The sequence below is a fragment of the Chelonoidis abingdonii genome, chromosome 8 (genome assembly GCF_003597395.2).
Source record: "Chelonoidis abingdonii isolate Lonesome George chromosome 8, CheloAbing_2.0, whole genome shotgun sequence".
NCBI lineage: Eukaryota > Metazoa > Chordata > Testudines > Testudinidae > Chelonoidis > Chelonoidis abingdonii.
The window spans coordinates 1,066,034-1,078,875 of NC_133776.1; the positions used below are offsets into that span (position 1 = coordinate 1,066,034).

General features: G+C 56.0%; 1 protein-coding gene across 8 annotated transcripts in view; it reads left to right on the top strand.

The window, feature by feature from the left end:
* The first annotated feature begins 233 nt into the window (after positions 1–233).
* Positions 234–12,842, top strand: part of XXYLT1 (xyloside xylosyltransferase 1) — a 95,855-nt gene continuing 83,246 nt past the window's right edge. For 2 of the 8 annotated variants that reach the window (XM_075069039.1, XM_032778132.2), the window contains exon 1: positions 748–841. Coding sequence is in view for 2 of the 8 variants with exons in the window: in XM_075069035.1 (XP_074925136.1) it covers positions 6,091–6,189 (99 nt within the window). In the remaining 6 variants the exon portion in view is untranslated. Of the gene's footprint in view, positions 428–747; positions 842–5,934; positions 6,190–10,418; positions 11,264–12,842 lie in introns of those variants that run through there. The other 6 variants (XM_075069037.1, XM_075069038.1, XM_032778130.2 and 3 more) reach the window with 6 other exon arrangements.

The following is a 12,842-nucleotide window of genomic DNA, read 5'->3' on the forward strand; positions in this document are numbered from 1 at the left end:
TGAAGTCCCTCAAGGCAACCCAGGGAGGGGATGAAGTTTTGGGGGAACAGAGAGTGCCCCAGACACTGGAATTCTGGGTGGTGGCAGTACACCAGAGCTAAGCTAGTAATTAGGCTTAGAAGCATCCGTGCAGGTCCCCACATCTGTACCCTAAAGTTCAGAGTGGGGAAAGAAACCTTGACGTGGTGAGCAGCGGTTGGATTTTTTTTTAGGATCCAAAAGCCAGTGGGATTTTTTTTTCTCTCCTTTCTAGCCGCTTGGAAAGCAACCTGAGGGCAGAGGTGTTAAGTTTTTTAACAAGGGTCTTTGTTAAGAGGAGGCTTCAAGCTGTGAGCAAGCAGCCAGCAAAAGGAATTTACAAGCTGAATTGTTTTCTTTCTTTCTACCTAAGGCCTTTCCCCAGCCCTGCCTCCGTCTAGGTCCCCAGGTGAGTTCCCCAGCAGCCAGGCCTGTCTCTGTCTCCGGTTAGAGTGAGACTGCTCAGCTTCCGGCTGCCCTGGCCACCTTATAAGGCCCAGTTGCTCAGTTTGGGGCGTGGCCTCAGCCCCGCCACTTCCGCCAGTCAGCTGGGGGTTTGCTCCCTTCTGCAGCCCAGCCCCAGCCCTCTGCAGGGCTTTTCCAACCCCTTCCGGGCTGGAGCGGGTGTTCACCCCACTACAGGCACCTGGCATTGGCCACTGTTGGAAGACAGTACACTGGGCTAGATGGACCTTGGGTCTGACCCAGTATGGCCGTTCTTATGTTCTTAACCCTCTTTAGTTTATGAACATCCTTCCTGAATTGTGGACACTAGAACTGGACATAATATTCCAGCAGGGTTCACACCAGTACCAAATACGAGGTAAAGTAACTTCTCTATTCCTACTCCAGATTCCCTTGTTTATGCGTCCAAGGATCGCATTAGCTCTTTTGGTCACACTGGGAATTCATATTTAGCTGATTTCAACCCCCCCTCCCTCCCAAGTCTTTGTCAGAGTCAGCTTCCAAGGATAGACCCCTCCCGCCTCGTCCAGTAAGCATGGCCTACATTCATTATTCCTAGCTGTGGACATTTACCGTAGCCATATTAGATACCATCAGTGACGATTTTGTTTTCTTCCAGGCCATTGATAAAAATGGTAAATTGTGCAGGGTCAGGCACTGATCCCCAGGGACCGTGCTAGAAACATGCCCACACCTCAGAGCTTTGGTAGGCACCCATGGTGCAGGCTGCTGAGCAGCTCAGACCCTGGGTTCACTGAGTTTGCACTGAGTGTTCTTTTTGCTTCCACACTCAATTCGACTGATCCAGCTCACGTGCTGTGCTCGCCTCCTGTGAGGCTGGCTCCAGGTAGCATCATCTGTCACTTGGCCCATCCTTAGAGAGTGAAAACCTGGCAGTTGTGTGAGAAATGCCAGTGCAAAGGCAGACAAGCCTGAAAGGCTGAGCTCATTCGAGAGGAGTTTGAAATGTATCTAGAGAAACCTTTAAAAAGCCAAGTTAATCTGAGAGCTTAGCAAACAGGGAACGGTCACAGAGAACTCAGAGGGGAACCAGGCAGGGACAATAGCTACTCATGGGGGCATGCTGCGCCAAAAATTAAAAATTCTGCACACAATATTTTAAAATTCTGCAAATTTTATTTGTAAAAATAGCACTATATAATTACACCAATTTCAATTATTTTGGTAATTTATTTCAAAATACCTGTCAGCAAGTATGTCTGTAACAAGACAGGCATACACGAAAACTCCTCCAGGAGTAGAGAGTTAAAGAAACTCCTATGACATCCCAGTTCCTGTTTCTCTGCCCCTTCCCCACTAACCCAGACATTCACACCCCTCCCCCACCAGAGCCCAGCCGTAGACCCTACTCACCAGAGCCCAGCCATGGCCTCCTTCCCCCCCATGCAGACACTTGCAAACCCTATCCTCCTAGAGCCCAGGGATCCAGAGGGAGAAACAGCCTCATGCTGGGTCCCAGGCTTGCAGGGAGTTTCCTGGGCGCTGCCACCTTCTTCCTTCAGGGTGTGCTGGGTTCTGCAAGTCCTGGGGACCCTCCAGTTCCCTACCCTGGTCTTGTCTTCTATTTGCGACCTAGGCTCTTTCCCTAGTGGCCACCGACATCTCTGCAGCCCATTTCTGTTCGGAAAAAAGGAAATTCTGCGCAGACAATATTAATTTCTGTAAAATTCTGCATTGGGCAGTCGTGCAGAATTTCCCCCAGGAGTAAATAGCAACGGGCAGTAAGGACTGCGCCTAATTAGTCATGGCCATAAAGGCACAGGAGAGAAAAATGAAGCTAGCAGAAAAGGTTTAAAGATGAGCCGACATTCGTGCAGGACGGGGGTTCACAGGAGCAAGGTGTGGCCCTGCCCTCACGCTGGCACTATTGGGTCGCTTGACGTCTCAGGCTGGAAGCTCTTCGGGGCAGGGCCTGTGCACCCAGCCCAGCGGGGTCTCTTGGCTCCGGCATGAGACGTGGAATCCCTTGGCTGGCAGTCGCAGAGGCTGTGAGCACCACGTGGGGCCCAGGGCCAGATCAGCAGCCTGCACTGGATGAGGTGTCAGACACGCAGACGTGGGAGAAGTTCCCCGGGACGCCAGGCTGCTGGGAAGGTACCATCCTTGCTGCCTGGCAGCAGGTGGCACTGGTGGCACAGCAGAGCTGCAGGGCAGCCAGAAAGGAGCCAGAGGAGTTTGTTGCAAAATGTCTCGGTGGCTGGGTAGAAGGACCCTCCGAGTGCCAGGCCTCTCCCCTCCAGCTGCTTCTTCCAATGCCCTGGCTGTGCTCTGTTTTTGGAGGTTTTGCTGGATTTTTATTGTTTGTTTCTGTTGAAAGGTCTGGAGGGCGAGCGTTTCCTGCCGCCCCCGTGCTGTCAGCTCTGCACTGCCGCCAGGATACCGCTGACGATACTGCTTTCTCCACAGCGCCGCACTCCCATTCTGGAGCTGCAGGGCTGGTGTCCGGTCCCCGTCAGCGTGCAGCTCCCTCGGTTGCAGTCCGGCTGGGCGTCTCTGCTGCACACCTGTGTCTGCCGCTTGGGGATCAGCCAGAGCCTGCTCCACACCGTCGCTCGGCTGGCCTGCCAGTGGCTGACGCCTGTGTTGTGGTGCTGACTCTCGGTGCAAATGCAGGGCAGCACAGGCAGCAGGGGCTCTCGTTTGGGCTCTCTCTAGCTGCGCTCTGTGCCAGGGCGGGCGGGAGACTGGGCAGCTGGCCCTGTGGGTGCAGGCAGCTGTTTGATGAGAGCTAGGATTATGCCTGGCATGTTATGAGCTGGGATTCATGGATATGCCCACGCTGGTGGGAGTGGCACTGCCTTCCTCCCTTTTCTGTTCCCCACTTTTCCCCTTCCACTCTCTAACCCCATTCCACCTATCCTCGGCTGCCCCATTTCACCCTCCACCTTTATCCCTCCCTTCCTGATAGTTTGCCCGCCGTGGGCTGCTCCACGGTGTACAGTGTCAGTGCGTCCCTCCAGCGGAGGGCAGGGCATGCGTCAGCAGCCCATGCACGCCCTGCCCTGGTTGGGGAGCTCATTTCCAACCGCAGTGGTGAGGGGACAGTGTCAGTGGCACAAATGACCAGTCCTAGCCAGGGCGGGTGGAAAAGGGATGCCAGAGCGTTGGAGCATCGGGGCTGGGTGGCATATGCCAAGCCCAGGCCCTGTCCTCGAAGGAAGGTACATGGAGCCCAAGAGCGACAGCCTTCTGTTGAAGTGACCGTATCGCCCTGCATCCCATCCCACCGTCACCCGAGAGCAGCTGTGGCTGAGACCAGCTGTGTTGCCACTGGATGTACTTATTGTGCGCTGCAGCCAGTCGGAGGTAGCTTCTGCATTCCCAGCAGATGTGATTGATCCTTGCTACTGACTCGGCCAAAGCACGTTTCCCATGACTCAGTGAGTCAGGATCTGACCCTGGGCAAACCCCCTTAGCAGAGCAGCGCTCTGCAGCATCCAGAGGAGGGCGCTGTTCACTCAGGAAGCAGGGGCTGGCAAAGACCCTGCCAGCTCCACCCTCTGAGCACCCCAAAGGCCGTTAGCAGCTCCACTGGTACCAGGGATTCCTGTCTGGTCTCGCCATCCCAGAACCCGGCCAGCTTCCTACCACACTGCCATTCACAAACAGCACTTGCTGCTTGGTTTAAACTAAATCCCTTCTGGCCTGGGAGCAGCCCCTTCTCCCTTGGCGTTTGAGAGTGGCCTGTCTGGGATCCAGCGGCTCTAGTGAAACCCAAGTCTCGTGGCCAGCATGCTGCCAGCCGTAGGGTGCTCTGAAGCCAGCCGTGTATTACATGAACAGCACGTGTGTGTGTGAGCACAATAGCAGTGCACACGCCAATGCCCACAAGTTTACATATGGGCTACTTGACACTGATCAGTTAATTGTGGTAACCACCCCTATTATTCTTCTGCCTGCTGGCAAATCTTGCTCCCCGGTGGTCTCAGAGGCCAGACCCAAACTGGGCAGATCTGCCCCGTCCAGAGTGTCCATGTGTGAAATTAAAGTGCAATGCCCGTGTGCTCTGTGACTCCAGCCCTACATCCCTTACTAGTGAGCCTGGGAGGGGCGGGCAGGTTTGTTTCATTCACCTCTGCATTGCAGTGAGTTGTCTTCGCCAGCTGTCAGTTCGGTTTGGCAGGTCCCTTCCCCAGCTGGGATTGTGATAGCAGACACCCTGTGCCGTGGGCCAAGTTCTCACTGAATGTTTCTGATCATGAGACTGGCTAGCATCCTTCAGGGAGTGCTGCCTGCTGATGGGTTAACAGAGATTTATTTGAAAAGAAAAAGCTGATGTGACAGCTGCAGAGCGGTGCTTGTCTTTGTCTCCTCCCAGCAGTTCTATGCAGAGGGGCAGACATGCACCTGTGTTGGACTTAACAATGACCCAATGAACCATTCCCACGTCTTGTAATCAGTTACCCATTTTCTAATTGCCAGAGCTATTTTTGCTTTAAAACAGAGCTTGTTCTCCAAGCCTATCACAGAGAAGCATCATTGTGGTCCTACGTTTGTTACCAGCTGTGCTGGTTGCTGGCTTCTCAGCCTTGGACAGATAACTTCCTCTCTCTCACCTTTGCTTTTCCCATCTGTAACATGTGGATAATAACTCCGTTACTGCAGAGATCAGCACTGTACCAGAGTGGAGCATTCTCTGCCTCCTCCTGTGGGCTGATCCTGCAGTGAAGCTGTGCTGATCTGTCTGTAGTGCTGTGCTTATGCCATTGCTGCGAAGCTAATTGGCAGAGGGGGTGGGAGAAGAGCTGGGATAAAGTAGAAATGGAAGCTGGTTTTTAGTGAGAGTGCATAGAAAGGGTCTCTTCTCCGTGTGAGTGGTATGTTTATTAAAAGCTGTTTGCACAGGAAACCCACAGCTACACTTTCCTCGAGTCCTAAATGAACTCAGTCGGATTTTGCACCAGGGATTTACTGAACGCTGCAGCACAGACAAATAATGAAATACAAAACTACAGCAGATGAACTTGCTGTGCCCAAATCTGTGCTGAGGAGAGGAAAAAGGGCCCTTGAAAGATCAGCATAGCTCCTGTGGGGGAGAAAGCCCCCCCAGCTGCGCTGTGCGATGCAGAAGTGCCTGTGGTAATTAAAAGCACATACCAAATGCAGTTATTTTCCCATCTGTTTTTGGCAATGCTCCTTCTGACAGCTGGAGCTTCAGAGTCTGTTTTCCAGTAGCTTTGCCCATTGCTGTTTGGCTTTGCGTGCGTTTCCAGGGCAGCTGAGATCCACACGGTCCCCTCTGCTGCAGTCTGTCCCAGCTCAGTGCTGATGAGCCAAGGAAGGGAGACTCCCCGGCGGTGCTGTAGGGCTCCAGGAGGTGGTGCTCTTCCCTCTGAGTCAGCACGGAACTGACGCCCTAGTGTGAGGCTGGGCCGCCTGGTGCCATTTGCAGGGTCAGAGGAGGCAGAAACCAGGCCCTAACTATGGTCTGTGGCAGATGTAACCGGGCTGGAGGCAGTAAGGCCGGTGTGCTGGTGGGGGAGCACGTCTGCCCTTCAAGACTTGCCTGGCAGCTCCCCTCTGGCTGGACCCTGCAGAACGCTGCTTAAGGCACAGCGGGGCAGGGCGGGCTGGGATGCTGTGAGGATGGGCTCGTGTGTTACAGCTGAGCCTGGGGTCCCGCTGCGCATGGAGCTGTACATGCAGAGTGAGAGATGCCCCTGTCTGAGGAGCTCACCGCCTAGGGTAAGGAGGGGGAAGGGAGTGTGATGCAGGGCTTGACTTCACAGCACAGCTGACCCGGGCTCCTAGTCGGGGCCTGTCCCTAACCCAGCTCCCATCCACACCCAAGCTCTCACCTGGGCTAGCTGGCCCCTCCAGGGCTGATAACCTGGCCACTTGGCAGTGAGGACATGGCTAGCCACTCCAGGCTGATGGTTCTCCAGAGAACCAGGCCCTGTCCTCGAAGGAAGGTACATGGAGCCCAGGAGCGACAACCTTCTGTTGAAGTGACCGTATTGCCCTGCATCCCATCCCACCGTCACCCGAGAGCAGCCATGGCTGAGACCAGCTGTGTTCCCGTTGGATGTGCTTATTGTGCGCTTCCCACAATTCCTCCTTCCCTCGCTGCGTCCAGACCCTTCCCACATGCCCCCTTCCCTCAGTGAACACGGACAAGTTCTCTCTCAGCTGGGAAAATGTCTGAGTGGCTCAGCTTTCCACAGCGTGAGGAGCCCTGGGGAGTCCTCGCAACACAGAGAGGACCATGCAGCCCACGTGAGGACACGCTACACGGGTGGGCTGCTCACCCCCGGGCAAGGCTAACCCATTGCTCAAACCCGGTGCATTGGCTGAGTTACCTCAGCAGTGCGGCCCCAGGCAGGTTCCAGGCAGCATGGCAGTGTGTCCCGGGCAGAGCCGGGGTTTGTGTTGTGTTATCCTCTGGGATCAGCCAGAAAGCCAGGGCGGGGGTCGTGCAGCGCAGCTGGAGCCGTTGAGGCGAAGTGCCCAGACCATTCAGCACAGAGGAGAGCATGGCTGGAGCACAGGGACACCAGCCACCTAACATCATCTGTGGCCAAAGGTCCCTGCTGGTCCCTGCCCCCTCTCCAGGCCCCAGCTTCCTCCCAACCTGCTCCTGCCAGTCTCAATTCCTCTGGGCCCTGGAGCCTCTCTTTGCTGAGCCCCAGGAGTAGGGGTGCTGTGACCCCAGCCTCTTCTCCCCCACACCCCATTGCAGCTCTCTCGGGTTCCTGCCGCACACCCAGCCAGCTCCCCTGTGGAGAGCTGTGTGTGAACGTGACACGTCCTCCTCATTCAGGAGCTGCACATGGGTCTGGCAGGCGAGAGGGCACCTTGTTTCTGTTAGAACAGAGTCCCAGACATTATAGATGGAGAAGACATGAACCCCCACTCCCACAGCGGGAGGTATCCATCCCTGCTGGTTCAGAGTGTGCAGGGCAATCCCGTTAAGCCACCCAAGATGGGAGCTTGCACCATTTTTCGAGAATCAGGAGCGTTCGCTGTCAAGGTGATGCCCTGGGGGTCAGTATCTGCCGACGCCTGGCAGTAGAGATGGAGATGGGCCATACTTCTGCCTGTCCTGAAATACGGGCACCCAGAGCAGGCTGGAGGGCAGAGGGGGAATGTCACATGCACAGCGAAGAACTCGAGACTGTCCTAGTGAGGGCTGCTGCTTGCCTGTACATTCCTCGCTGCAGAATCATAGAATCGGAATATCAGGGTTGGACGGGACCTCAGGAGATATCTAGTCCCACCCCCTGCTCAAAGCCGGACCAGTCCCTAACTAAATCATCCCAGCCAGGGCTTTGTCAAGCCAGGCCTTAAAAACCTCTAAGGAAGGAGATTCCACCGCCTCCCTAGGGAACCCATTCCAGTGCTTCACCACCCGCCTAGTGAAAAAGTTTTTCCTAATATCCAACCTAAACCTCCCCCACTGCAACCTGAGACCATTGCTCCTTATTCTGTCATCTGCCACCACTGAGAACAGCCGATCTCCATCCTCTTTGGAACCCCCTTTCAGGTAGTTGAAGGCTGCTGTCAAATCCGCGCTCTTTTCTGCAGACTGAATAAGCCCAGTTCTCTCAGCCTCTCCTCATAAATCATGTGCTCCAGCCCCCTGATCATTTTCATTGCCCTCTGCTGGATTCTTTCCAATTTGTCCAAATCCCTTCTGCAGCAGGGGGACCAAAACTGGACACAATATGGCCTCACCAGTGCCGAATAGAGGGGAATGATCACGTCCCTCAATCTGCTGGCAATGCTCCTCCTACTGCAGCCCAAAATGCCATTGGCCTTGTTGACAACAGGGGCACACTGCTGACTCATCTCCAGCTTCTCGTCCACTGTAACCCCTAGGTCCTTTTCTGCAGAACTGCTGCATAGCCACTCGATCCCCAGGCTGTAGCAGTGCATGGGATTCTTCTGTCCTAAGTGCAGGACTCTGCACTTGTCCTTGTTGAACCTCATCAGATTTCTTTTGGCCCAATCCTTCAGTTTGTCTAGGTCCCTCTGGACCCTATCCCTACCCTCCAGCGTATCTACCTCTCCCCCAGCTTAGTTTCGTCCTCGAACTTTCTGAGGGTGCAATCCATCCCATCATCCAGATCATTAATGAAGATATTGAACAAAACTGCCCCCAGGATGGACCCCAGGGGCACTCTGCTTGATACCGGCTGCCAACTAGACATCGAGCGGTTGATCACTACCCTTTGAGCCCAACGATTTATCCAGCTTTCTATCCATCCAATCCATACTTATTTAACTTGCTGGCAAGAATACTGTGGGAGACCGTATCAAAAGCTTTCCTAAAGCTAAGATGTATCACGTCCACTGCTTTCCCCAGAGTCAGTTATCTCATCGTAGAAGGCAATCAGGTTGGTCAGGCATGACTTCCCCAGTGACTCCTCATCACGCCCCTTGTCACGCTCAATTCCCCTGCAGCCTGGGGCCTGAGTCCCCCCTCCTGCCGAGGGTGCGGTGTTACTCATGACTCAGGCCCTCAGTGCTCATTCCCCCTCAAACGCTTGTGGAGAGTTTTCCTGCCTCCCTCTTCTGCTGATCTTTGTGCAGCCAGGCTTTGCCATTTAGGGCTCGAGCTCAGGCCTGGTCCCACTGTTGGCAATGGGGCAGGGTGAACAGATGTTAAGGCCAGAAAGGGGGGGACCTTTACAGTCAGTCTAATCCCTGCTTCCTGTGGGCCAGAGAACCCCCCAAGCCCGGCCTCCTGGCTGAGCATGGGTAACGACTGCAAGTGATGGAGAATCCACCACGCCACTGGTTAATTGGGCTCATTGTGAAACAACGTGTCCCTCACTGGGACTCTAACCATGTCTGTGACTCTGTCTGCGGCTGGCCAGCCTCTCCAGGACCCTTCTGCTCCCACAGGCCTGGTGCTGTGTGTTTGACTGACTCACGGGCGTCCTCTCTAGGTCAGGGCTGTGGACTTTGGTTCCTAGGATGATGGTGCTCTGACCTCGCTGAAAAGGAGAGTGTGAGGTGTCACTGGATGTCCCGAGGCTCTTGCTGCTGGTGCCATTAGCTCTAGAATGAGAGCAAGTTATCTGGAGCGAGATGCTGATGTGCTGCATCTTCCCTGGCTATCATAGAACCCCCGTGCCCATGGCCCGGACAGCCCCGTGCACAGAGATCAGGTGGCCACAAAACCGGGCTCTCTGGGCCATGAGAGCCCGGCTGGGGCAGGAAATGCTCTGAGGAAGGAGAACGTGGATAAAGGATTTCTCCATTGTTTGTGCAGCGTCTCTGAGTTAGTGATGTTGTGCAGAGGAGTCCGGTGAGATGGCGGCAGAGGGTCGTGGAGCTGATGTGGCCGCCCTTGCAGTGCATACTGGACCTTGCCTTCCCCATCGCTCCCCATCCATGGAGGCCCCTCTGTGCACTGGGGAGCCCTTTACCTGACGTACCTGCTTTGCTAATGCTGGGTCAGCTCCCCACTTTGGGAGCCCTGGCAGCGGGCCATGCAGTGTCGAGCACCACGCCCTCAAAGCATGCTCAGAGAGGTCTAGTTGCTGCAGTTCTCTGGGGACAGAGATGAGCGGTTTGGGGTGTGGGAGGGGGCTCAGGGCTAGGGCAGAGGGGTGGGGGAGCAGTGCAGGCTCTGGCTGGGGATGCAGGCTCTGGGGTGGGGACAGGGATGAGGGTTTCAGGGCACGAGTGGGGCCTCAGAACTGGGGCAGAAGGTTGGAATGGGGGGGGTGAGGGCTCCGGCTGGTGGTGTGGGCTCTGGGGCGGGGCCGGGAATGAGGGGTTTGGGGTGCAGGAGGGGACTCAGGGCTGGGGCAGAGGGATTGGGGTGCAGTTGCGGGTATGGGCTCTGGGATGGGATCAGGGATGAGGGGTCCGTGGTGGAGGAGGGGGCAGAGGTTTGGGGTCCAGGAGCGAGGAGGACTCCAGCTGGGGGTGTGGGCTGGGATGAGGAGTTTGGGGTGCAGTCTGCCCCGGGGCTGCGGTGGGAAGAGAGGACTCCCTGCAGCTCTCTCTCCCCGCAGCAGCACCTGGCCTGGGGGGAAGGGGCGCTTCTCCATGCCGCAGCCGTGAGCGCCTGCGTGGCCCTTGATAGGCTGCTGCGCGGCCACGCAGCTGAGAGGGAACACAGGTGGCAGGTGATGCATATGGGCACTGCTCTGGTTTCACTGGTGTCCAGGCAGCTTGGGACGTTCCAAGGCAAATCGGAGCTGTGAAGCGTTTGCTTTTTTTTGACGCTCTCGAGGGCTCCAGGTGGCACCAGCTGCTGAGGATCAGCCTCTCGCCTCCCGTGCAGCCTTTGCAAGGTACTGTGTCCTTGCAAGCTCGGTGGGACAGGAGAGGAGAGCTTGCATGTGTCGAGCGCTCCTCCAGCCTCACAGATAACAGCGTCTCCGAGGGGCTTGGACAAGCCATTCCACCATCCCAGCTGTCACTTCCCTCCCTGCAGTTGCCTGTTTTGCCTTGGGTCCCTCACAACGTAGAGATTCAGCGATCTGCCTTTGCTACATTCTCCCTGTCCCGAGTGATGTTTACTTGTCAGAAATCAGCCTTAGCCCCAGGCTGCATCTTGCTTTGCAGGAGACTTGAAGCTCTGCCTTGTTGTTCAGGCGCAGGGCTTAGTGCCAGAGATCTGGGTTCTCCTCCGAGCTCTGCCAGGCTCCCTGTGTGAGCTCCGCAAGCCACGTTAACGCTCTGGGCATGAGCCTTCCTGGCAAAATGAAGTGGATAGTGCAGGGCCTGGCGAGGCTGAACGGAGTGGTTGGAAAACTTCAGCTGGCAAGTGGTAGAGAAGTGCAGTGTTAGAATAAAGTAAGTGCAGTGTTATTCAATTAATGCCTCTTCAGAGCTGGAAAATAACGCCTCGTTTTCCATTAGGCCAGGGGTGGGCAAACTTTTTTGGTCTGAGGGCAGCATTGAGTTTTGTAAATTGTCTAGAGAACTGGTTGAGGAGGGGGTCCTGTCCCAGCCCCGCCTCTATCTATCTCCTGCAGTCCACTCGGACTCCCATACAACCCCTCCTTCTACTCGTTCACTGACATCCACTCCGGGACCCCTGCCCTATCCACATACTCCCACTCCCTGTAGCCTGACCACCCGTCGTCCCATCCAACCCTTCCTCTCATTCCTGACAGCTCCCCCGGGACCCCTGCCCCATCCAACCACCCCTTATCCCTGTCCCCTGACTTCCCCCCCACCACCGCCCCCATCTAACCCCCCTCTCCTCATGACTGCCCCTCCCTCCCCCAGAACCCCTGCACCTGACTGCTCTCTGCTGCCCCATCCAACCCCTCCTCCTTCCTGACTGCCCCCCGGAACCCCTGCCCCATTCAACCCCCTTTTCCCTCCTCCTGACCACCATCCACACCCCCAACCACCACCTCGAGCTCCCCTGCTCTCTATCCAACCCCCTCTGCTCCCTGCCCCCTTACCGTGCTGCCTGGAGCACCGGTGGCTTTCAGCAGTACAGCCGCACCGCCCGGCTGGAGCCAGCCACACTACCACCGTGCAGCACAGAGACTGGGTCAGGGCGGGCTCTGCAGCCGCGCTGCCCCAGGAGCTCACAGCCCCGCCGCCCAGAGCATCACGCCGGCAGCGAGTGAGCGAGGTGAGGCTGCAGGGGAAGGGGGACAGCAGGGGAGGGTCCGGGAGTAGGCTCCTGTGCCAGGAGCTCGGGGGCAGGGCAGAACGGTCCCGTGGGCCATAGTTTGCCCACCTCTGCATTAGGCAAAGGGATTTGTTTCCCTGTGGTGAATGGGATGTGCTGAGCAATCGCCTGCCCTTCTGTTGCATTTTCACCTGTAAATCTCAAAGCACTTCACGGAGATTGATGAACTCTAATCTCTGTTTTTCAGATAGGCACAGCATGGGGTAGGTAATACAGTGAGTCTCTGGTCAGACCTGAAATAGAACCCAGATCCTCTGGCTCACAGTCCTCTGCCCTAACCACTAGGCAATGCTGCCTCTTTGGAAGTGCTGCATTTTACTCCAGTGTGAACAGAAGCAGTGCATGCTGCCTCCACCCCAGCCTGCCAGTGTGAGGCGCCCTGAGCTGGAAGGACTGTTTCTATGGGGATGGGATGGGTCATTTGGTTGCTGGCCTCTCTGCTGAGATGGCTAGAAAGGGAACACCTAGTGCCTCTTGGGGTGTTGCTTTTGTGAACCCTGGGAACTGGGCTGAGACTCTGCATGGGCCCTCAAACAGCTGTTAGAGGGTGAGGTCTTTGGTGTCTGCCATCAGAGCCACAAGCTAGAAAGAAAAGCCCCAGCTGCCCCTGGCCAACCCTCTAGGTCATCAGGTGCCCCCCCAGGTGTGGAACATAGCGGACGTTAACTCCGCTGCTGCTTTCATTTGTCCACTTACTGGTTTTGCACCTCGACTCGCTGGTCGTGCC